Source organism: Triticum urartu, chromosome 6, assembly GCF_003073215.2.
Source record: "Triticum urartu cultivar G1812 chromosome 6, Tu2.1, whole genome shotgun sequence".
Taxonomy (NCBI): Eukaryota; Viridiplantae; Streptophyta; class Magnoliopsida; order Poales; family Poaceae; genus Triticum; species Triticum urartu.
This window is the reverse complement of record NC_053027.1, coordinates 20396784-20422209: the sequence shown is the minus strand read 5'-3', so window position 1 is coordinate 20422209 and position 25426 is coordinate 20396784. Positions and strand designations below refer to the sequence as shown.

At 44.3% G+C, this 25426-nt stretch overlaps 2 protein-coding genes, 1 long non-coding RNA gene and 1 other non-coding gene across 5 annotated transcripts; all 4 read left to right on the top strand.

Moving 5' to 3' along the window:
• Positions 1-2047: 2047 nt before the first annotated feature.
• LOC125515696 lies at positions 2048-3211 on the top strand. Its single transcript, XR_007287096.1, has 2 exons — positions 2048-2345; positions 2463-3211. It is a non-coding gene; the product is annotated as an uncharacterized LOC125515696 (long non-coding RNA).
• A 3762-nt stretch (positions 3212-6973) lies between these two features.
• On the top strand, positions 6974-11995 carry LOC125517137 (receptor-like protein EIX2). The gene is made up of 2 exons (XM_048682325.1): positions 6974-11139; positions 11678-11995. Exons 1-2 carry the CDS (start codon positions 8235-8237, stop codon positions 11839-11841), a joined length of 3069 nt encoding a protein of 1022 aa, XP_048538282.1. The 5' UTR covers positions 6974-8234; the 3' UTR covers positions 11842-11995.
• A 1058-nt stretch (positions 11996-13053) lies between these two features.
• LOC125512937 lies at positions 13054-21373 on the top strand. Of its 2 annotated transcripts, none has more exons than XM_048678001.1 (9): positions 13054-13343; positions 16172-16258; positions 16345-16403; positions 16903-16998; positions 17119-17199; positions 17635-17697; positions 17781-17954; positions 18269-18364; positions 21091-21373. In XM_048678001.1, the coding sequence occupies exons 1-9, from the start codon at positions 13154-13156 to the stop codon at positions 21121-21123; spliced, it is 879 nt and encodes a 292-aa protein (XP_048533958.1). In that variant the 5' UTR covers positions 13054-13153; the 3' UTR covers positions 21124-21373. The 2 variants fall into 2 exon arrangements, with proteins under 2 accessions (XP_048533958.1, XP_048533957.1); XM_048678000.1 differs by lacking the exon at positions 21091-21373 and adding an exon at positions 18745-19184.
• Positions 20882-20955, top strand: TRNAV-AAC. The gene has a single exon. It is a non-coding gene; the product is annotated as a tRNA-Val (tRNA).
• Positions 21374-25426: the final 4053 nt, after the last annotated feature.

Here is a 25426-nt window from a genome sequence, read left to right as displayed (position 1 = left end):
ATGAGTTCGTCGTATGATTCTTCCAAAGAAGAATTTGATATGGAAGAGGAGGAGGATCTTGCAATGATCCTAGCTATGCACATCAATAAAAAACCGAAGCACGGTGGTTCGGTTATGGGTCAGCAGAAAATTTGGAGGGATAGGATCGATGCCCATAACAGATTGACGAGGCACTATTTCGTGGAGAATCCCACATACCCGGAGTCGTAATTTCGTCGCTGGTTTAGGATGAGCACCGAGTTGTTCATGCGCATTGCAGAGAAACGGAGTCGTAATTTCGTCGCTGGTTTAGGATGAGCACCGAGTTGTTCATGCGCATTGCAGAGAAACTAGCGAGCCATGACCAGTTTTTTCAGCAAAGGAGGAATGCTGCCGGAGAGCTCGGGCATAGCACCTTTCAGAAGGTGACAGCCGCTTTGCGTATGTTGGCATACGGTATCTCGGCTGATCTAGTTGATGATCACTTGGCTATGGGTGAGAGCCAAGCCATCATGTGTGTCAAGCGCTTCGCAGTCGGAATTGTGCAAGTGTTTGGCGAGGAGTATTTGAGATCTCTCAATGCTGAAGACGCCGCAAGGCTATTGGAGATGAACAAAGCTCGCGGCTTTCCTGGCATGCTTGGCTCAATAGATTGCATGCATTGGACTTGGTAGAATTGTCCAGAGGCATGGCATGGGCAATTCCACGGCCAAAAAAAGGGTTTCACTATAATCCTTGAAGCGGTGGCCGATCAAGAGACTTGGATTTGGCATGCATTCTTTGGAATGCCTGGATCTTTGAATGACATCAATGTTGTCAACCGGTCACCACTGATGAATAAGATTGCAAATGGTGAGTTGCCACCGGTGCAGTTTGTAGCAAATGGCCGTACATACAACTATCCAAAGTGGCAAACCTTCGTCAAGCCGTGGAAAAAGCCGGAAGGTAAGAAAAATCTTGATTTCCACAATGCTCAGGAGGCGGCTAGAAAAGATGTGGAGAGAGCTTTTGAGATTTTGCAAGCCCAATTTGCTATTGTGAGAGGACCGGCTAGATTTTGGGATCAAAAAATGCTTTGGTACGTCATGCACGCTTGTGTGATCATGCACAACATGATCATCGAGAATGAGCGTGGCCAAGATGTAGACTACTCACAGTATGAGCTCTTGGGACATACCATGCGAGTGCAACGGAGGGCTGAAAGGGTGGCCCGTTTTGTTGCCTCCTATCATGCCATTCGACGTCCCGCACCGCACCTTGTCACACTTTATCACATTTTATCTTAGAAAAATTTGGCCAAGTTAGGTGGGTATTTGATTTTTGACACATCTAAGGCAAGAATCTTTTTATAAGCAATAAGCCTCACATGTCAAAAACACAAAAAGTGTGGCAAGATTTTCTTAGGCAAGCGAAAGTGTGGCTAAGAATTTGGGCAACTCAAGTCAGGCATGTGAGGTAAAATTAATGTGGCAAAGATAATCACAATCTAAACAGGCCCTCAGTCTAACTTTGTGCATTCTAAATATACTAAATCTGACCAGGTTTCTTTTACCCTGTTTTTTTGACTTTTTTCAATCAGTGAAAAACCAACCAATAGGGGTGCGACACGTTATTTACTGGGGTTCTGATGAGGTACACATTAGGGTGCATCTAGAGATTTTCTTCAGGATTTTGTACCAAGTCAACCGGAGCGGTGGAGGTGGGCCTGCATGGCGGAGGGCATAGATGCGTGACGTGATTGATCTTTGCTGCTTTTTTTGCAGATGCATGCATGCAGCGGTGGATAGGCGGTGGAGTTTTTTTTTGCAGTTGCATGCATGCAGCGGCGAGTTTTTCATGATCACGTGCATGTATCGATCGTTTCCAGGCTTCTCTCGATGGCCGGCCGCTCAACGTAGGCAGTTGTATTCCTTTTTCCTTCTTCTTTTGTGTCGATTGCTGGATGTAGGCGATAGTAGATATTTCTAGATTGCCCAGTTAGAAACGTGCACGACTCAATCACCTTCGTTGTATGTCCCTATAAAAGGAGGTGTTTTCCTCTTTGATCGCACATCTCCCAAATCCCATCCATAGATGCCTGCGGTCGTCTCCTCCATGACTTCGCTGTTGGCCTGTCCCTCTACGAAGCCTCGACCGTCGGGCCCTCGTTTTCCCTCCCGGCGCTGGCCACTCCATCGCCCTTCCGACAGACGCATCTCCTCCGCCTCCGCTTTGCGTATGTGGGATCACATAACCACTGACCATATGGCTGGTTCCTCAAGTCGGGTACCAGATGCTCCGAACCTGCCATATCATGCTCGGCTATGGCGGGAACGAGATGATCGCCTGGGCCACCTCCCATGGTCCTCGGCAGCTCCAAATAAGAGGTGAGAAATCACGCGCACCTGCATGTGTTCGATATTGTGTGCAATGATAGTAGTGAATTCAACATGGAGGGCGGTGGAGCTTCTAGGTCTCGATCATCACGGACGTGAACATGACAGGCAGGACAGACGGCGTAGGAAAGGCGCGCGATCGAGAGACGGCCGCCTCTGGCATCACAAGACCTTGATGTCGCCATGGCAGTCAGACGCGTGATGCGTCCGGCAACGCGCCCTCACTCCCAAACAACTCGCAGCCGTTCTCCGACGACGACGCTTGCGGCTTGCCCCGCCGCCCTATGCAGCCCTCCCGCCGTCAGCGTGCGAGGTCGCTACGGCCCGGCTACCTTGCGCCCTCTCACCGTCTCTCTGGCCGCAGCCCGGCACCGCCTTCCAGCGCAGATGGGAGGCAGCCGCCTTGAGCTCGCGCCAGCCCTGCTGCAAGTCAGCCGTGGACGAGGTCGACCTGCACAGACGGGAGACAGCGCAGAGTGCTGGCCGCGCTCGCCGCCGCGGCGATGGGCATGGCCAGGCCAATACGATGATGGACGAGATGGTCTACAGCATGAACAACAAGAAAGCGCACTACGGCACCCTCGCGGCGGCGCAGCCTTGCCAAAACCCCTGTGCCCCAGGCCGTATCTCTGGCTACTCCTCCAGCGGTTCCGTCGTCGCCGTCGCCCGAAGCCTAGCTAACTTCGCCCTGGGCACAGAAAGCGGTGGCAGCATCAGGGTGTCGGCTGCCTATATATTGCGGCATCTGCAGGCTCCGGCCCTCCCACGGACTGATGTGCACTGAATATGTCGTCCTGATGGCACATATGTTCGACACTGTCGGTTTCAGTTATGCTTATGCGATATTTGCCCCGCGATGGAGCCAGTCGAACATATGTTGCTTTCACTGCAGGGCCGGGTCGAGCTGTGGAATGCCCTGGGGCTACTCACTAAAGCACTATACTCCTCCTACTCATTGTCTTTGTTTCCTTCGAGGTTTAGGACAGTTCGTAATACGCGTTTTCGATAGTATGCACATCTCCAAAACGGTATCCTGCATGAGCATTGCAGAGGTGTGGACCAAAGACCTTGTCATGAAGGGCTTGACATATTCCTCAAAAAAAAAGGTGTGAGTTGGGTGCTTCAGATTATCTCGTGTTTTCAAGGCCTCAAAACAATGATCCATGCAGCCCATCATTTTTTATCTGACATAGTAAGTGTCTGACTTTGCAATAGTGTCCTTTTCTCAACAAAAAAAAAATGCAAGTGTCCTAGAAATTAGATAGATTTTATTTTCATGTCTGCAACTTACTTTGATAAGGTTCATCGATCTGCTAATACAAACGTCCATGGCTGGGACAAATTAGGTGGTTGTGTGTCAAGTCTCAGTGTGTTATGGGATGCAGTTCCACTGTGTGGTGAGCCAACTTTCCACTGATTGTAAGTATATATATAGTTTCTTAATATATAAAGCGTTTTTTCATTTATTGTAAAAATATATTTTTTAAATATAAATCCCCATTGCATCAAAAAAGGAAAACACAAATTGTGAGCTTGCTGTTGTTATCCCCTGTTTTTTGTGAATAATGTTGTGTATACAGTTTTACTTTGGAAAATTTGTGGTTGTGTGGCCATGTAGATACTCCTGTTACTTTTTCTGTTCCATGTGATACGACTACTTGAGATGTTTTAATGAGTCAGGGAACATATAAAACACATGCAGCGTGGAATATGAAACTATACATAAACCACCAACGACGCGCGACGAGAATTGGCGGTCTATATCCATGCACTTAATTTCATCTTTAATTCCACATCCTTATCACTAGTAGAAAAGGGGGGCTATGGTCCATGCCGGGTAAGCCCATTAGTCCCGGTTCAGTTCAGAACCGGGACCAATGGTCCCGCTTCATGAGCCCAGGGGGCCGGCCGGGCCACGTGGGCCATTGGTCCCGGTTCATTTGGACCTTTTGGTCCCGGTTGGTGGGATGAACCGGGACCAATGGGCCTCGCTCCTGGCCCACAACCATTGGTCCCGGTTCGTGCCTCAAATCGGGACTAAAGATTAGACCTTTAGTCCCGGTTTGAGGCACGAACCGGGACTAATGGGGTTGATACCTTTAGTCCCGGTTCGTGTCACGAACCGGTACTAAAGGTCCCATTTTCAAACTCTACCCCCCCTGATCGCCTTTTCAGTTTTTTAAAAAATAGAAGAAAATGATGGAAATGTCAAAAAATAAAAGAAAATAAGTTTCCCATGTGATATGTGGTCTAGTTGTTGGGAAAATTTGCAAATGTGAATCTTGACTTTATTTGCAAAATCTCTCTGAAATTTGTAAAAATGTGCATAACTTTTGCATACTAACTCGGATGAAAAAGTTTTTTATATGAAAAATCATCTACTCGAAAAGTTACATCCGAATTTAACGGGGGAACCCCGTTAAACATTTTCAAAATCCTCAAAAACCAAACAGAAAAAAGTTACGGGGCTTTTAAGATCTAGAGTGGAAAAAATCAAAAAAAAATTCAAACAGTGGGCAAACTGTGGTCAAACAATGGTCAAAATAATTATTCTAGAATATTAGTGTTACTAAATAATTATTTCAGTTATTTCAATTTTGGTCAAATCTGGTCAAACTGTGGTCAAATCTGGTCAAACTGTGGTCAAACAATGGTTAACTAATTATTCAAAAAATATTAGTGTTACTAAATAATTATTGTTTTTTAAAACAATAGTTTCGAACTAAAACAGTGAAATGTGTCACTTCATGCTCAAGCAAAATTCCTGAAGGTTAATAGGATTGACATCTTACTATTGTCAGGAAAACAACAAGTGCAGACTTGGAGCGTGGGAGAATAGAACCCGGAAGTTAAGCGTGCTCAGGCTGGGGGAGTGGGAGGATGGGTGACCGTTCGGGAAGTTAGATGATTTGAAATGATGAGGGGTGGTGATTACAGATTAGAGGTTAAAATAATTCAGAAATTTGAAAATAAAAAAAATCAAATTTTTTTTAAAAAAAATTCATAAAATTTTCTTTAGTCCCGGTTGGTAACAAGGTGGAGCTCCACGTGGCCGCGACCTTTAGTCCCGGTTCATGAACCGGGACTAAAGGGTCGGTACAATAGGCCCCTTTTCTACTAGTGTTATAATTATTTAAAGTGCAGAATCCCATTTAGGGACTTCCAGTATTTTCTCTTTCATCGGTAACTTCCACCTGAATCCGTTCCCAATGGAAGGTGTGTGATACATACTACATCCCTTTTTGCATAACCTATTTTTGAAAATATGCGTCGCTTATCTACCATTGATGACTCTAACTTCATATCAGCTGGTTGACTTCCTCAGAACAGTGCACTATATCACAAAGGAATGCCTTATCTACCATTGTTGCTCTGCTTATTCATCTACAATGAGATGCTCTTCATGAAAGACATAGCGTGGGCTGCAACCTTTCCAGTTTCTTCCGGTTCTGCACTACTTACAAGATCAGTGTTTTCTTCTTATTTTGTCTTACATGAATGAAATGATCAGTCTATATTGTGAACATGATCATTGTAATTTTTTGTTTGTTATTCATGCTGGTCTAAGGAGGGAAATGTCTAATTTTATAGCATTGATCAGGTTTTTTCTTCGCAATACTATACTAAAATATAAATCAATGGTGAATGCATATCCCCATATTGTTTTAAAATAAAGAGACCCATGTCATAATCAATGAAACAAAAAGCGCGCTATTTCACCGTTATAGTGTCGCTATAACGTATTTGGAAGGGGCACACCATATTTAGCAAATTTGCTCGATATAGCGCTAATCATGTTAAACATAATTACATTATGTTATAGCACTGTAGTGTGCACGGTGCACCCAACAGCATTACATTGCAGACTGTAGCACATCAGACCCCCCAGGGGGGGGGGGGGCGTCTCTGGACTGGCAAGGGCTGTGGCTTCTTCATCAAGTATTCAATGTTGCAAAAGAAACTTATTTAGTGTTCAAGATTTTGCATGAATCTTACAATGACAACTCAACATGGCCTGTCAACATGCGACTTTTCAGCAAAATGAATTCACAAGACAAATCAAAGCTCGAACAATAATCTATGACAAATTTTCAAATACCATACCATTACGCATGTATCCACAGCAATCACACACCATTGACTCGATAGTGACATACCCTGGTGTCAAAGTGCACAGAACCGGGTGCAAGAATTTGCACAGGCGCTCTACCATTTCATCACCAACACCAATCTAGCAAGTGGTCGTAAAACGATGAAATGATTTACCACAACGACACAAATTTAGCATGCAAGCTCTAATTGTGTTCCCCCTTGTATAAAATGTAGCAACTGTTTTATTCAATAAACTTTTCCAGTGTCCACATATAACAACTTAATTTTCATACATACATTATAATGTAGAAAACAAGCAACAACTAAGCCATTAGTTGTACAATTAACAAATAAACTTTTCCGGCGTCCATATATAAGAACTTAATGTTCATACATGAGTACATCATAGTGTAAAAAACAAGCAACAGCTGAGCCATTAGATGCAAAATTAGCAAATAAACTTTTCCATCACCACATAAAGAACTTTCATATTATGTTTCAACAGGCGCGGCGTGTCGCCGCGCGAGCATGCTAGTCAATTAATATGGATTAGAGGGATTATTAAAAGATCTTGATTTCCTTCGGTGGGTCACTTGTAAGAGTCACTGGGTCGCCGGCTCTGCCCACTCCTACCTCGCCGGCGACCGCCGCCAGCGGGTAGTGGGGGCGGAGGACCCAAGGCGGCGGTCAAGCCCGGTAGGTGTGCGGCGGAGGAGGATGGCGGCGCTGGAACGGATCGGCGTCGCGCGCGGGGGCAGTTCGTACTTGTACACAGGAGTCTTCGAGGTCACCTCGTCACCGACGACATCGCCCTCGAGGTCACAAGGTCCTCTCCGTCCTCCACCATTCCTTTGTTGGCAAGCAGTAGCCTCACTCTCTAGCCGTGTTTCCGGTGGACGCACACACGCACGCAAGCTGCTCGAACAAATGGACACAAGAGAAAACAGAGGAGGAGCAGAGCAGCACACAGGTTAGTTCTCCAGGCAACGAACACCCACAGTTTTTTCGCTCAGTTCACAACGGATGCAGACTTTCCTTTCTGTGTGAGTTACATAAATTTACGCCGATGGATGGGGATTCATCATTTAGTCACATAATTGGCTTCCCCATTCGCCCCAAGCTCCCAAAGCTGGAACTTCTTTCTGGTCAAACTTAATTTGGACCTTAGTAGTGGGATTCATCATTCACATCCCAAATACTATTATAGGAGCCAAGTACTCGTGGAAAAGCTGCACCCAGCTTCACATTGCTGACCAGTGGCTTTGAATTCCAAGCCCCAGAGTCCTTGTTAGTGTGCCACCAGAGCTAACATAAACATCAACACCAGAGCTAACTTGTTAGTGACCAATGGAATCCATCAGGTGTTTTTATATAAGAGCACACATCAACATCGTACATATACATTGCAGAATTCCTAGAATATTTACAACCAGGATTGCTAGTAACCAAAGCATAGTGCATATTTTTCTTCATTATTATGAACAAACTGCTCTGATTAATTATATGCAACTTCACTGTCCAGTTGCTTTAATCAAATCCCGAGCCTGCAAGCCCTGGTTGGTGTGCACTGCTACCTCAAATCCCAAAACGGACAAGAGAGAAACTCCATGAGCATGGATACAAGCCTGCAACCCCTCATTGGTCTGCTCCCTCAACTTCACTCTCCGGCTGCTTTAATTAAACAGCAACCAGCGACTTTTATCTTGGCAGGCAACACCAAGAGTTTGATTACATATATGTCATGTATGTATACCATGGGGTATCCTACACCAAGAAGAACACATACTCATGGCAAAAGCACCCATGGACACGCTTCAACTAGCCTGCATCCAGATAGCCATAGCCTTGCTCTTGCTTACTCAAGCCAAGAGCACCACAGAGGACACATCTGCCCTGCATCCAAACGCTACAATCACCAGTTGTATTGCTGGCGAGAGGTCTTCCCTTCTCGCCTTCAGGGCAGGTCTATCAGACCCTACCAACCTCCTTCCATCATGGAAGGGTGATGACTGCTGCCGATGGAAGGGCGTCTACTGCAGCAACAGAACCCGCCATGTTGTCAGGCTCGATCTCCGAGGCCCAGATTACAGAAATGGCAATCAGAGCAGGCAGGTACTAGCAGGCAACATAAGCTCCTCGTTGCTTGGTTTACATCATCTTCGGTATCTCGACCTCAGCCAGAACAGGTTCGACAAGAAACAAATACCGGAGTTCATCGGTTCTCTCCATCAGCTGAGATATCTCGACCTATCATGGTCACAGTTCACTGGAAGGATACCACCGCATCTGGGTAATCTCTCCAACTTACAGTACCTAAATCTTGACACCAACTCATACGTGAGTGTTGATTCTTCTTTCCATAGTGGCACATATTCCACCAATATCACCTGGTTGTCACGGTTAACTTCCCTTGAGCACCTGGATATGACTGGGGTGAACCTCAGTACAATTGTTCACTGGCTTCCGGTGGTGAACATGCTTTCAATTCTGAAAGTTCTTCTTCTTTCCGATTGCCATCTTAGAAGTAGCCCTGGTTCTCTTCTGCTCTCAAACCTGACATCTCTTGAAACACTTGACCTCTCCGAAAACAAGTTACATAAGCATGGCACACCCAACTGGTTTTGGGATTTAACTAGCCTCAAGTATCTAGACATCTCGTTCAATGCTTTCTATGGCCCGTTTCCAGATGAGATAGGTAATATGACCTCCATTGTGGAGCTTAATTTAGGAGAAAATAACCTTGTGGGCATGATACCATCCAATTTGAAGAACCTATGTAATTTGGAGAGACTATATTGTTACTCGAACAATATCGACGGGAGTATAACAGAATTATTCAACCGATTACCCAGTTGTTCAAAGAATAAACTACAGAAGTTGTTTTTACCGTACAACAATCTGACTGGAAGCCTGCCAACTACACTAGTAGAGCCCTTGAGAAACCTGAGCTGGCTGGATCTTTCTGAGAACAAACTCACTGGTCATGTCCCGGTGTGGATAGGAGAGCTCAAACAGCTAACGAGGTTGGTGCTTAACTCTAATAACCTGGATGGGGTCATGCATGAAAGCCATTTATCACGTCTAGCTATGTTGAAGGAGTTGACATTGTCAGACAACTCCATTGCCATCACAGTGAGTCCAACTTGGGTTCCCCCTTCCAGTCTAACAATGATTCAACTTGGGTCATGCCATCTAGGGCCTAAATTTCCAACATGGCTTAGATGGCAAAAGAACTTGCAGAATCTTGATATATCAAACACAAGCATAAACGATATAATACCGGATTGGTTTTGGACAGCAGCTTCCTCAGTAGAGTCTCTGAATATCCGAAATAATCAGATTACAGGATTCCTACCATCAACAATGGAATTTATGAGAGCAGAAGAAATGGATTTCAGTTCTAACCAGCTTGGTGGTCCAATACCTAAGCTTCCCATCACTCTAACCGACCTGGATCTCAGTCGGAACAATCTAGTTGGGCCACTACCATTAGACTTTGGAGCGCCAGGGCTTGAAACACTTATTCTGTATAACAACATGATCTCTGGGGCCATTCCATCTTCTTTGTGCAAATTGCGATCATTGCAGTTATTAGATCTATCAAGAAATAACCTCAATGGATCAGTTTCCGATTGCCTAGTCAATGAGTCCAGCACAAACATGACAGATCTGAGCATCGTTAATCTAAGCTTCAGAAACAACAACCTCTCTGGTGAATTTCCTTCACTTCTTCAGAAATGTCCACGACTCATCTTTCTTGATCTCGGACATAATCAATTCTCTGGGGCTTTACCGTCATGGATTGGGGAGAAGCTATCATCCCTGTCATTCTTACGACTGAGATCCAATATGTTTTGTGGTCACATTCCAGTCGAGCTTACGAAGCTTGTTGATCTTCAGTATTTGGACCTTGCCTACAATAATATATCAGGGAGCATACCGAGATCTATTATTACTTGGACAGGCATGACACAAACAAGCGACAACTTTTTTGATCTTGAGCATGCGTTAACTTCTGGAAGTGAGGATGGTGAGAGTCAACCAGTTGGCTATGCTGAGAATTTCACGATACTCACGAAAGGTCAAGAGAGATTCTATACAGGAGAAATCATATATATGGTGAATCTTGATTTATCCTGTAATAGTCTTACCGGAGAGATTCCTGAAGAAATCAGCACTCTTATGGAATTGAAAAACCTGAACTTATCATGGAACAACTTCAATGGAAAAATCCCTGAGAATGTTGGTGCCTTAATGAAAGTGGAGTCACTCGACCTATCACACAATGATTTGTCTGGTGAAATCCCTTCAAGCTTATCGGCTCTCACGTCATTGAGTCGCCTGAACCTGTCCTACAACAATCTGAGAGGAAAGATACCAACTGGAAATCAACTGCAAACACTCGAAGACCCAGCATCTATTTATATTGGCAACCCTGGCCTTTGTGGTCCTCCTCTCTCTGTAAATTGTTCGTCACAGCCCGAGCCAATTCCAGGAGAAAACCACGGAGATGCAAGCGGCGACTTGGTTTCGTTTTTCCTCGCCATGGGCTCTGGATATGTGATGGGTCTCTGGGTGGTCTTCTGTACCTTCTTATTCAAGAAGAGATGGAGAGTTTCGTGGTACTCGCTCTGTGACAGCCTGTATGATTGGGTTTATGTGCAAGTGGCTGTTACCTGGACTTCCTTCAGAGGTAAAGTTAATGCATAGAAGCTGAGATGAGAGGACCATCACTGGTTCTTGGTTTGCTCTCATGTAATTCAATAAATGCTTTTGAGATTTGTCACGAATGTATCAATCAATGTTCAGGTATTGTACTAGAACTAGTCAGGATATGTATTCAAGGTGCATTCAATCGACTGGGGTTGGTATGCTGTTTTTCGTATTGTACTAGAACCAGCACTTGTGGTTCTTGGTTTGGTATAGACATGTAATTTCATATACTCTGGAGATTTATCATGAATGTATCAATTGATATTCCAGTGTATCGTACTGGAACAAGTCACGCACATGCATGTATTCTGGGTGCATTGTATTGGAACTAAACATGCACATGTATGAATTCTAGGGGCATGCCATTGACCGACGCTTGTATATAATTATATATGATGCGTTTTGTATGTGCTTTCTGTTGTTGGTCCTTTTCTTTTTGTAATAGTTTATGGTTCTTTTCAATGTGCTTTTACCCCATGGTAAATATTAATACCTCGGGCAAAACTCAAATGGCAAAGATAAGGAGGATGAAACTGGTGATGGCAAGGATGATGATAACATGGCAGGTGATGGAGCTGATTCTGATTTTGTTCTGGCCTGCAAGATGTTCAATTCTGCAAGACCAATAGTTGAGAAGAACCCAGACAACACTATGGAGAGAAAATCTAAGTCTTTGCTCTAGCTGAGGTCTCCATGTAAGAGGTGGTCTCCGTTTTGTTTGTTTTGTCCTGCATGTAACCGTTGGATCTTGGATGGTTTTTACAGATGGCATAGACTGCTCGATTGATTACTGCTTCAAAGGTTCAGCTCTCTTGGATTATTCGATTGAGCCTGACCATTGTCGATTTGTCGAACTGTGTCCTCCCTGTGGTAATGACTGTCAGTTGTGTGCCTCTGCTTTATAGTAGTATAACAAAGCAACATATTTGCAACCCAAGCGCTGTTGTGTATCCTTATCTTAGCGCAGGTTCCTTCACTTGCACAAGTGCACATGCTATTGCATATGCACATGGAAAATGTGAGTTCAGATAATGCTTGTATCTTGTATATATTGGCTTTGTTAATCTGTTTATTAACTCAGTCCCATAAATAGCTCCTCTAATTCAGTCCTAGAAACGTGTGCATATTGTGCGAATTGGGGTACATGCTTGGAGGTGCGATCCAATATTGTGTAACGGCTATCTCACTATGCGAGTCACGTATGCAGAACCTGAAAATTGCTGTGGAAGCTTTGTTAATGATGCATCTGCTTCTGTAGAAAATGTGAGTTCAGATAATGCTTGGGGTGGATGCTGGCTCGCTGAGGACGGCTCTGCTTTTACTCCTGCTCTTACCGAACAACACTCCGTATACTAATAGTAGTTTCCAGTGTTTGAGGAAAGCAAGAAAAGATGATCAGCTGGGCATGAGATTGACAAAATGCAGCAAAACGAGTGAAGAAAAACAGTACTCCCTCTGTTCATTTTTGTAAGACGTTTTAGACAGCTGAAATTGAACTGTTTTAGGTGTTGTTTTATAAATGTCTAAAACGTCTTACAAAGGTGAACGGAGGGAGTAATGTATACAGATTTGGCTCGATGAAACAAAAAAAAAGGAATTTTCAAATTGGAAAAAAGAAAATGAAATATCAGAGCCAAGTTTCGATCTTGGGACCTGTGGGTTATGGGCCCACCACGCTTCCGCTGCGCCACTCTGATTGGTGTTGTGCTGGTTCTGAAACTTAGCTTTGTATAGGTTGCTCGGTCTATTCCTGAAGGAATGAAAATGGAAGGTGGCCTGGCACGGCCCAAGCCTGACGGCGGCCCGGCCTGATACAAAGCCGCGGCCCAACCCGGCCCAAGTCCCCTTCCTCTGGACCAAGAGTTTCGCGGCTTTCCACCCTCGCAATGCAATCGCCTTATCCTCCTCCTCCTCGCCGCAAAACCAACGACCAGTCACTCACGCACGCACGCACGCACGCACGCGCGCGAAATCCGCCGCCGGCGGCTCCCCAGATGCGCGCCCCTCCCCTGCTGGCGCCGCCCACGCCGCAGCCGGCGCGTCCTCCTCACCGTCCACCGCACACGAAGGACGGTAGTCGCCCCCTGTTCTTCTCGCCGAGAAGGCGGCCGCTTGTCGCCGTCGTGCGGTCCAAGGGCAGGGAGGACGCCAGCTTCACCGATCGCATCCTCGACTACATCGAGGGTAATGTCCAAAACCTCTGCCCGTTACTGCGCGTTTCTTCCCGCATCTCCAGATTTATTATGTCATAAGCTCTAGAACCAATGTTGAGAATGCAAATATTGGTCGCCTGAAAAGTGGGTATGTACATGTGTTTTTTTAAACAAGGCAACTTAAGAAGAAGAGAGTTATCCGGTTAATTAGCGGAAAACCGGGCGAAAATCGTCACAGCCTAGGGAATCAGGCACACAAAAGCTACAGCACAACACTGCTGCGAAGAATATACATCGACCGGTGAGGTTGCACAATTGGTGTCATCATCTTCACTTCTCTGGTTCTCCCTGAGCAAGCGACCGCAATTTCTCTGCAAACGTCCGTCGACAAAGCCCACACCGCAGAGGCTGTGAGAAACCACATGAATCCATGCCAAACAACCGGCCACACTCATCGCCGACTGTGCATCTCCAATTTGACGGCGAGATCTGAAGGAGAAATATGCAAGGATGGGCTGCAAAAGATCACCGAACGGACAACTTATCACCTGTCATCATCACCAACCGAGCTTCGACGGTGCAGCCTCGACTGCACATCAGTGAACAAACTGAGATAATCCAGCGGACACATCAAAGGGCCGACTATCACAACCATTGCCGCTATCTCGACATTGCTCACCACCGTCATCATTGCCGCGCCCGCCCTGACGACCATCACCATCCTCACACCATCCATCGGCCCCTCCAAATGATAACAATTGCGAGATCGACACCCCCAAGGGGTGCATGATGCAAAAACACCACCACCAATTCCGCTCCGGGGAAATCTAAGGTTTTCGCCTTGTGGTTGTCTGGTTGGAACGGTGAGCACCATACCTTGGTGACATCTTCAAGAAAACGGAGCACTCGAGGCCGTTGCCACTCCCCCTCGGGGTTGTCTGGGAGGAAGGATAAGCACCACATCTTTTTCTAGAACGTAGGCTCGCGAAGAGCCCGGCTTTGAATTAACATAGCCATCAACCAGCCAGGAATTATAAGACATGATTCAAACAATAACGGCCATACTGGTACAACTGGGGACACCGGAAAGCAAACATCAACTACAGCCTCCACAAGCAACTAATGAAAGGAAAATGAAGATTATAGCTTGCACACGCTAAGCACTCCACACTAGGATCAAAGAAATCAAGGTCGGAGCAGCAAGGCAGGACATAGCCGACCGTCGAAGGTGGACAGTGCACCAGGTAGCACATAGGGAAGGAGGGGACACAATATCTTCCTTCTCTATCACCAAAGGGGGACCCTACCCCCTCGCCTTGGATCGAAAGATGCCGCACCGTCGGCATTCGGGCTAGAAGAATGCCCCCTCACATCGCATGGTGGACAATGGGCGACCACCTAGATCCGGGCTAAACCTAGCCAGCAGCACCGCCGCTGTCCACGCCCAACTAGTTGGAGAAGGAGAGCTTTCGGAATCCAGACGCCGAAGACGAGGCAGCAGGGCACCGAGCAAAGACAAAGAGAGGCAAGGTGGATAGAGCATCGACGACATTGGTAACGAGGTGACTTCAACTTCTGTTAGGCCACTATCGTCGGGAAGGGGATCCCTACCCCCTTTCGTCAGGATTGAAAACGCCGTGCCACCGTGACCGAGTGACGTCCACCGCCACCGGAGAGCACCAACCTCTAGATCCTTGATGATGCCTTCAAGAAGAAAGCGATGCCTAAGTGCGTCTCCGTTGCCTACCCTGACCATTAGCTAAAGGCGGAGCTTTCACTCGATGTTGCCTTGCTCTCCACCCACCCGAGCCTCGAGACTAGCTGGACCACTAAGCTCCCCTCCCCAACCGTTTACAACTATCTGCTATGCCTAGCCCAGGCCCATCAGCTCCATAGGGCCCGCAAAATCTACAACTAGAGAAAGATCTCCTAGATCCAGGCTCATCGGAGCCTGTTGCCCTGCTTCCTCGACGCTCATGACCAGCCGTAGCCAAACCAGTAGGACGTCGTGCCCCACCACAAGGGAGTTGTCGCACCGCGAAGAGCTTCATCGTCGATGAAAACAAGGCCTCACCGAGGAAGCCACTGCAAGCATCCACTCCAGGCCTGTGTCGCTAGAACCATGTCGATGTAGAGCAGCCCTGCCAGTGCTGATGCATGGGCTTTGCCCGGCAACGCTTGCTGTCGGTGATGAGGTAGAGATGGGAGGTGGTAGGGGGCGAGAATGCAGGTTTGGGGCTCCCCCGTGATGCTCGGAGAGCAGTATCGAAGCGAGAGGGAGTAGTCTTTCACTTGTACACGCATTGGTTACATGTTTGGATTGTGTTTTAGAGACATAGATGATGCAATGATCACTAAGAATCAACTTTTTATACTTGATATGTAATGGCTGTTGGGAATATGTTTGTAGCCTACCCCTATTTTTCTGCACTTTTCTGTGGTGCCGCTCCCAATTGCATACGTGAGGCTAAGGGGTAGAGACATTCTTATATTGCATTTCAAAAGAGCCATCTCTTATATAGAGAAGATTCTCAAATTTAAACTAGTTTCGAAATAGAGTCCAGATTAAACTACCAATCACGTTATAGTTCATATGTGGAAGGATTCTATCTTTGTAGTCACACCTGTGAGCAATCATCATAATCATGTCTAAATTCCACTAGTCATGTATGTCGCCCCCCCCCCCCCTCCCCCCCCTATAAATCAATTTCATGCACAAATACATGTATGATTGCACAGATACATGTATTATTCCATAATGAGGTAAGCCGAATATTAAATTTTGTTGGATCGAGTCTATTCGTGCAAGTTTGGTGCTATTGACTGTCAGGTTGTATTCTCTGAAACCTTTTTGTACAGGTGGTCCAAAGTTGAGGAAGTGGTATGGAGCACCCGATTTGCTTCCCAAGGATGGGGGTGCCGAGGGCGAGGAGGATGAGTCTTCAGGTGTATAGAGAAAAAAAATCCATAAATGTAATACCATCTTGTTGTCATTATCTCTTATTTGTTGGCATGTTTGGGGATGAGAATAGATATCGAGGAGCCTCGAGATGCCGTGCTAGTTACCAATGGCGAGAGTGAGATTGGACAGGTTTGATTTGTTCTTCAAGTTCATGTTTCCAATCAGTGCAGAAAATGCTATCCGGTCCTATCTTCAGTATTTCACTAGTCACTATACCCCAATTTCTTCTGTATTCTTGTGCTATGAGCTGAACAATATATATTCTATTCTTACTTACATGTGTGTCCAAAGCCAAACTATCAGTCTCTTAAGGCAATGTTTTGACACTTACACAAGATTTTCTCTACAATGTAAACTTTTATTCTACTAACGTAAAAGAGTTCTAAGAGTTCTTTCTGCAAATTCTTTTTGGGAAAATACTCTAGGATATTCAAATCATTTCCGAAAGACTAAATTGGTGTTCATATATCCTCAGATGTCGCCTCCATATTTTTCCTATTATTAAATTCCAGAGTTCTTTGTTGCTATTTCTGCCGTTTCTCAGTGAATATCGCAATGTGTAAATTGCGTATGTACAGCTTGATTAAATTTTCTCAATTCCTGAACTTTGATTTGCTTTTATTTTCAGATGGTGATATTGTCACTAATTCTGAAAAGGGCCAGAATAAAAGCATTAGTGAAGGACAAACGATCAACTGAAGAAGCTTTTGGAACTTATGTAGAGGTGACAATTTTGAATTCTCACCTAAAAAATTCTGGTTATTTATCGTATGCTATTTTTCATCAATTTTTCTCTGATAAATAGTGACTTGTCTTAACATTCCTTGTTTTGGTTTCCTTGTAGTGCATGGTTGGCAACATCGAAGATAAGTCCTTCACAAAGAAAACATTGAGGGGTGTTCGTGCTGTAATTTGTCCAACCGACGTACGTTTCCACTCAATGTTCATTGTTTATTCATTTATGAAACTTTTCTGGCATAATCCTACTATTTCCGTTCTATGCACAATTATTGATTGCTTGTCACATAAACGAGTTACTCAAGCTCATTGTTCGATGTTAGTACATCACTGTATTTTTTGTCTTCCCCACCTTTTGGCATTATTGAGACGTGCTCTTGTGTTTGGAGATTCCTGTGTGGCATGAGGTTTATCCATGTAGACGTATGAGAATCGAAATTTTGTAGAGTTTATCTGGTGGTACTTATGGATTGATTTCTTCAATGTTTATCTTTGTAATTTAGTTGTGTGTTTGATACTTATGTCAGAACTGTTTCAAGACTTCCTTTTCCTTGTGGCAAAAAGTTTTCTTCTGCATACAAAGCCTTGATTGCCTTGACCTTCTATTGCAAATTTTCAACAGGATGGCTTCTTTTCTGACCAGATTGACCTCAAAGGTGTCGAACACATTGTCCTGCTATCCCAGGTTTACTCCTCTCTTGTAACCTCGGGTTACCCGGTTCAGCCTAGTTTTTAGTCACTACCATAAAAGATCTTGATAAAATGCAGCTATCTGTTTACAGAAATAGCGGTGGGCTCCAAGCTATTATGAACAGCAAGCTAAGGAAGCTAGCCGAGCGAGACGAAGAGGTTGTTCTTGCATCTGGCATCCCATCGACGATAATCAGGAGTGCTTCTCTGGAGACCACTCCGGGTGGTGAGAAGGGGTTCAGTTTTACAGAGGTACCAGACAACCAGCACACAAAGCTACCTTATCTCTCCAATAATTAATGTTGTTTAATTTAGACCAGCAACTTTCAGCAAGTAAAGCTAAATCTGTACAATAAACCACACAGCCAGACAGGGCACTGACCCCATGTTCTTTGTCATGTAAGATTAATCCACTAGGTTCATTGGACGTATCATGTAATTTGCAATTTTCTTGCAAAAAGAAAGTAATTTGCACATAACATAGACATTGTAAATATAGATAATTATATTTCTTTTGTTTTTTTTGAGGCAAGAGTATCTTTTCATATGGTCCATGAAATACGCAGGGTATAGCAGCCAAGGGGAAAATAAGCAGAGAGGATGCTGCTACAATTTGTGTGGAGGCCCTGGATGCCATTCCCCAGACAACACTCATATTCGAGGTAATTAGCTCAAGAAAGGCTCATGTATGAGCTTGAACATTATTCATTTCCAATACGCTGCTATATATGATGAAAGTAGTGTTCAATGAACCCAGTGCCTGATCTAGAATTCTACGAATGGGGGTGCCAAATTTCACAAGCACAATCCAAATGTCATGGACGATGCCACAAATCACACCCACGCTTTAAAATGTGTCAAAAAAATACATCGATAAATGGTATCATAGCTTAATAATTTCAACTAATATGTTTGAAATAGGCTTTGGGCAATTCCTCAGATTGGTTGAGGTATAAATTATACATGTCTGAACTTGTTCACTCTTCTGCGGTGCACGAGCAAAGGGTTTACGCCCAGCTTCTTATCTTCCGTGTTACTTCAGGTGGCAAATGGCGATGAAAACGTTACAGACTGGAAAACATGGTTTGCTGAACGGATGGCAAAGGGCTAAAGCAAAGACACATGATTGGAACACACGTTTATCTTCTTTGTTGATGTATAGAATATATGAATATAGGAGAAGGATCGAAAAGGAAAGAGATTCAACATTTCCGCATCAGAGTCACTGCCCCCCATGACAATCTTATCACAGATCTGAACAACATGTGTGGATTTCCATCCACTAGTCTTCTGGGAAGTCTTGCATCAGTTCTAAAGCTGACGTGCAGTGATCCAGTTATTTACAGGTTCATGAACACAAGCAACATCGATATTTCTTTCTTACATTTTTTTATGTTTTTCTAATCTACATTTGCAACATACACGGCGCAACAACTGCTAAACTCATTCTTTTGCCATGGCAATTAACTGTAAATATCATCGTACTCTACTTGTCAAAAGGGTGTGAATGCTAAGCTTGTTAATATTGTCATGCAAGCAGGGCGTGGAGCCCTTTTTGGTAAAAATATTGGCATGCTATTTCTGCTGAATTGCCCGGTTGTCGTCTAATTGACAGGGTAACTCTTGTTTTCCTAAAGAGAAACGATATTGAAAGAGCCTTGTACAATCGTGCACCTAAATCACAAGTTGACAAACATATGGGAATTTTCCTATCAGCGTGATGTTGAGGAGGTTTTGCCTACATGCGGGGTATGACCGTTAGTTTGGTAGCTATCCATCGGGATTCGGGGATCCGTTACATTAGGCAATCTCATGATTTAAGTGGAAAATATCTCCCTACAACCATAAGACCCATGATCCTAACTCGTATCCCCTTGAGTCCCCACCTGGGTGTAGCCGGGAACGGGACCTGGAGATGTCATTGAGTGGTCTTGAAAAAAGTCATGCACAATCTAAAGGGAACTATGGGTCGAATTGGATCTCCGATGCTTATGAGATAAAGGCCACGTGGAAATTTTTCCACACTTGGAAGTGGGGCTATTTCATGGAAATCTTGTAAGCAGACCATTTCTTTTCGGAAGGTAAGCAAACCATCTTAGTGAGGTCAAGAGTGGAAGCTGAACTCACAACATTGGATAGAACCACCATTGAAGCAGAATAACATCATGAGTTTTTTATGGACTTGCCGGTGGTTGAGAAACCAATTTTGGCTATCCTCATGACTATCAAAATGTAATTGTCAAATTGAATAGTTCTATGGGTAATATGAACTCCTTGATGCATTTAAAGAGAAGACTGAAATATGCTAGGAAATCGAGAGCTCTAGAGTGGTATCACAAACTGCAAAGAATTTGTTAGACCCCTTTACAAAAGGGCCATCACAAAATTTGATAGGAAATACACTCAGGGAGACGGGAATGAGTCTACTTGCTTACATTGGGACCCCAAGTGCAATGATCTGTACCTACCAAGGAAGCGAGCTTTGTATAGATTCATGAGAGAGAAGATGCTATATAGACAGTGTGACAAACCCGTAGTCAAGGAGATGGACTACTCACAGCTTAGAGCACCCCACTCGTTCGGCCACCCAGCACACCCGGCGATTGTGGTTTCGCCCGAGCGTATGCGCTTTTTTGGCTAGGACATACAGTATATCACTAGTACTTATGCGGTGGCTTTGAATCTGGGTTAAACAACCATCTCTCTGTTTCTCTGATGAGATACCTTCACTCCTTCAGGCTCCCATCCCCTCTCGATTGTTCTCCATACTCATCGACTGATTGTAAGATTGATGTGATCACCAATCGTTAATATTTGTGAAAATAAAAATATTTTTAAATTTCCATGAACATTTAAACTACTTTTTAATGTTGGTGCCATGGTTTATAGAGGCAGTTTCTTACCGTGTATGATGACGTGCCACCACCGCATGAAGAATCATACACCACTTTTCCTCGACGTGAAGCGCATAGCCTGGCTCGGCCGGTTTGCAGCTTCGTAAGCTGAACTGCGGACGGAGCATGTTTATTTCATATACAAATCTGCCAGAAGGTGTTGGTATTCATTGTAACACAGCCGTGTAATTAGGGCTAATTTCTCAACTGAAAATTACAGTTTGCGTCGACGAGGTGATGATAGTAAACTAAACGGTTAGTTTTAAGTCAAGTTATCTCCAAAGTGGTTTCGTGGTGTAGTTGGTTATCACGTCAGTCTAACACACTGAAGGTCTCCGGTTCAAACCCGGGCGAAGCCAATTGTTCTTTTTTTTTTCATCCATAGATTTTACTTTTCCTGTCTTCTTCTCTCAACTCACATCAGACCAGCTAAACTAAAATTTCGGAAGTTAATTATCCTTATATTTTCTACTAAAACAATTATTCTTATGTAGATTGGAGAGACATATGCGTGCGTGCATCATTGATCATACCGAAGATGTCTTCTGCTTGGAGAAGTAGAGCACAAGGATCATCAGGTCGTCTGTTATTTTCCCTCTCCAACTTTCAGCGTCTCCCACTGGTTGACGTACGAATTTTCTTTTTGCCCCGTGACGCAGGACTGTTTACATCCATCACTGTTACCACAGTGACATTATTTTTGCTATAATGCAAGGCAGATACGAATGCCAAATCTGTCAATCTGAACCAACAAAATGCTCCACATGCTTCTGCACAGTCGAGAGTAAGCATAGGTCTGTCCCAAGATACATCCAATCCCAGAGCAGCTGCAATGCCTTCTGTTTGTGTTACAGTGTGGTCCACTTTCTCCGTCCTTGCCGCCTAACGGGCTTTCAACGGTTCAACCAATTTTAATTCATACAAAACTACGATTCACAATAGCCAAAGACATACTAAGATGGCCAGACGTCTAAACAGATTTGAGTTGCAAATTATAAAAATTCACACCAAAGGAAGACATGGAGAGAGAGAATTTTGACATGCTAATAGACACAATTGTCATGGTGAATACAAAAAATGCCATGACATGTGAGCGGTACAAACAAAACAAAATGCCATGGCAATTTAGGGATTTGTTTTTGAAGAGGCCACATTATGTGCAACTCCCGGATACCGTAGGAATGCTTTGGGTGTGCCAAACGTCACAACATAACTGGGTGGCTATAAAGGTGCACTACGGGTATCTCCGAAAGTGTCTGTTGGGTTGGCACGAATCGAGACTGGGATTTGTCACTCCGTGTGACGGAGAGGTATCTCTGGGCCCACTCGGTAGGACATCATCATAATGTGCACAATGTGACCAAGGAGTTGATCACGGGATGATGTGTTACGGGACAAGTAAAGAGACTTGCCGGTAACGAGATTGAACAAGGTATCGGATACCGACGATCGAATCTCGGGCAAGTACAATACCGCTGGACAAAGGGAATTGAATACGGGATTGATTGAATCCTCGACATCATGGTTCATCCGATGAGATCATCGTGGAACATGTGGGAGCCAACATGGGTATCCAGATCCCGCTGTTGGTTATTGACCGGAGAGTTGTCTCGGTCATGTCTGCATGTCTCCTGAACCCGTAGGGTCTACACACTTAAGGTTCGGTAACGCTAGGGTTGTAGAGATATTAGTATGCGGTAACCCGAAAGTTGTTCGGAGTCCCGGATGAGATCCCGGACGTCACGGGGAGTTCTGGAATGGTCCGGAGGTAAAGATTTATATATGGGAAGTCCTATTTTGGCCACCGGAAAATGTTCGGGATTTTTCGGTATTGTACCGAGAAGGTTCTAGAAGGTTCCGGAGTGGGGCCCACCTGCATGGGGGGACCCACATGAACGTGGGTAGTGGGGGCAAGGCCCCACACCCCTGGTCAAGGCGCACCAAGATCCCCCCTTAGAAGGAATAAGATCATATCCCGAAGGGATAAGATCAAGATCCCTAAAAAGGGGGGATAACAATCGGTGGGGAAGGGAAATGATGGGATTTCTTTCCCCCACCTTTGCCAACGCCCCAATGGACTTGGAGGGCAAGAAACTAGCCCCCTCCACCCCTATATATAGTGGGGAGGCGCATGGGAGCCGCACCCTAGCCCCTGGCGCCTCCCTCTCCCCTCGTAACACCTCTCCCTCTCGCTGAGCTTGGCGAAGCCCTGCCGAGATCCCCGCTGCTTCCACCACCACGCCGTCGTGCTGCTGGATCTCCATCAACCTCTCCTTTCCCCTTGCTGGATCAAGAAGGAGGAGACGTCTTCCCCAACCGTACGTGTGTTGAACGCGGAGGTGCCGTCCCACTACAAGAAATATGTCAACTTATGACCTTCTGTCAGTGACCCTCAAAGAATTGGTCATAAATTTATGACCATTTTAGACCAATTGGTCAAAAGCTGTTCAGGGGGCTCCAAACCCTAAACCATTGCGACCATTTTGGTCAGAAAGGTCATAATTTCCTTACACGAAATGGTCACAAAGCAAACAGTGCTAGTCCGCTGCCTTATTTCTAGTTGTTAATGACCAATATAGATGGTCATAGCCTTGTAGATTGTGGTGGGTTGTGATGACTAGGTGCCATCTCATCAGTTTTGCCTATGTGTCATGTCCATGTGGCAGTTTTTGCCCTAGGTTGTGAAGCAACCTATATTTCTATCATTCCCAAAATTCCCAAAAAAATCTCATAAATTCTTTGGGGCATATCTTCATCAAATATGTAAAAATCCTTCCTTTCCTAGTTCAAAACTAATTCAACAATATTCATTTTCCTATTCTGTTCACAACAACACTTTATGAAGGAAGTGCTATTTATATATTCTTGATTGCCCTCGAAATTTTTGGGCACTCTTTCCTATCCAAATCGTCACCGCATGACAAAATTCAGCTCCATTTGCCTAGCAAATCTTCTTCGGCAAATTTCCGAAGTTTTTATCCACCTAGAAGCATTGTGAAGGAAGTACCTTTTTTATATCTCTAAATGACATGAAATTTATACAGTTCCTTCATATGCCCAAATTATCACCCTCCTCCAAATTGCAGCTCATTCAAATCATCTATGTGAGCCCAGATTCAATTTATATTTTACGGCCAAATTGGCACGTTGCAAAGCAAGTGTTATATAGACCCCTCCTATTACCCTCAAACTTTTCGGGCACTCTTCCATACCCAAATCATTGCCACATGATAATATTCAGCTCAATTTTCCTAGTAAATCTTTCTCGGGAAATTTCCAAAGTTTCTACCTCGAGAGAAGCTTTGTGAAGTAAGTACTAGCTAGGCTTACCCAAATGATCTGAAAATTTACCAGCGCATGACCATACCTAAGTAACTTACCTACACCAATTTTGAGCTCATTTCATTCATCAAATCTCTCTCACTAGTTTTCCCAAGTTTCTGTCCATAGAAGAGCATTGTGAAGGAAGTACTACTTTGGCATGTCCAAATGGTATCAATTTTCTACAATGCTTTCCTATGCCCAAATAACCATTCTCCACAAAATTTCAGCTCACTCCATTCATTATTTTGAGCCCAGCTTCAACATTCATATTTTTGTCCAGCATGGTACTTTGCAAAGCAAGTACCACCTAGGATCCTCCTTTTGATCTCAAAATTTGTGAAGACATTCTCCTTAGTAGATGATCATCCTCAGCCAAAACTCACGCCCATTGGCCATGTGAATTTCCCGTACCGCTAATCAAACACTTGTCTGCTAATTCATGTTTGAGCATCGATCGGTCTCCTCGTGAGAATCTTATGTTGTAATTTTCTTCCTAACACCAACCTGGGGAGTGCCCAACCCACTAGACATGGCTAGGCCGCCCAGAACACATGGAAACATTACGGTCATGCGGTGACCACGCGACGGGCATGCGAGTTTACGTGCTCTAGAGTTGGGGCCCTCGGCCACCGCCCAAACCTCGACGTATCGCCACCAAACCATGTATTTATGATTAAATAGGTCCTTATGTAACTAGAAATGATTTTTGGAAAAAATAAATAGCAAACTATGAGGCAGCTGCAGTTCAAATTTGACCCGCTTCCAACTGAATCGGCGGAAATTTGTCTTTTTCACGAGAGGTGGATCAAAAACTTTTACACCCAACCATTTTGTCAATTGTGCATTAAATATGGCCTAGTATTTTATAAAAATGATTTGGTCCAATTTTGCAACAATTATTTGGTAGTTCCTTCACAAAAAAACCTCCTTTCGGGCACTCGAAAAATGGAAAATGGTTTTTTCGTCCAACGAAAATGAAAACTTCCTTAGGCAACATTGTTTGCCATTCCAATATGCACCCTTGTGCACAATATTAGATCATTTGAACAAACTATGCCATGAATGTGGCCATAAGATTGATCATTTGGCTTGAAAGCCATTGATCTCCACACATGATAGCTCGTTTCTGAGAACACTTTTTTAAAATAATTGCCGTATTACAAGTTTGTTATTTTTCCTAGGAACTTGGCCACATATGATGACACAATGCGAAGGTTTCCCAATTTTTTGATTTTTTTTGAATTTTTTATGCCCGTTTCGAAATGCAGTCAAAACGACGGGAATGACCGTTCCTAGCTAGTGGTTGAATCTTGGAATTTTTTTGGTGTTTCTCTTATTAAATAGATAGTTATGTACCTAGAAATGATTTTTTGAAAAAATAAATAGCAAACTATGAGGCAACTGCAGTTCAAATTTGACCCGCTTCCAGCTGAATCGGCGGAAATTTGTCTTTTTCATGAGAGGTGGATCAAAAACTTTTACGCCCAACCATTTTGTCAATTGTGC

What these genes read in the sequence shown, in the direction of transcription:
- LOC125517137 (XM_048682325.1), top strand. Translation starts at nt 8,235, where the DNA reads ATGGCAAAAGCACCCATGGACACGCTTCAACTAGCCTGCATCCAGATA. An exon ending in TACCTGGACTTCCTTCAGAG is followed by an intron (nt 11,140 to 11,677) that starts GTAAAGTTAATG and finishes CAAATGGCAAAG; the next exon opens with ATAAGGAGGATGAAACTGGT.
- LOC125512937 (XM_048678000.1), top strand. Translation starts at nt 13,154, where the DNA reads ATGCGCGCCCCTCCCCTGCTGGCGCCGCCCACGCCGCAGCCGGCGCGT. An exon ending in CTGTAATTTGTCCAACCGAC is followed by an intron (nt 17,200 to 17,634) that starts GTACGTTTCCAC and finishes AATTTTCAACAG; the next exon opens with GATGGCTTCTTTTCTGACCA. An exon ending in AGGGGTTCAGTTTTACAGAG is followed by an intron (nt 17,955 to 18,268) that starts GTACCAGACAAC and finishes TGAAATACGCAG; the next exon opens with GGTATAGCAGCCAAGGGGAA.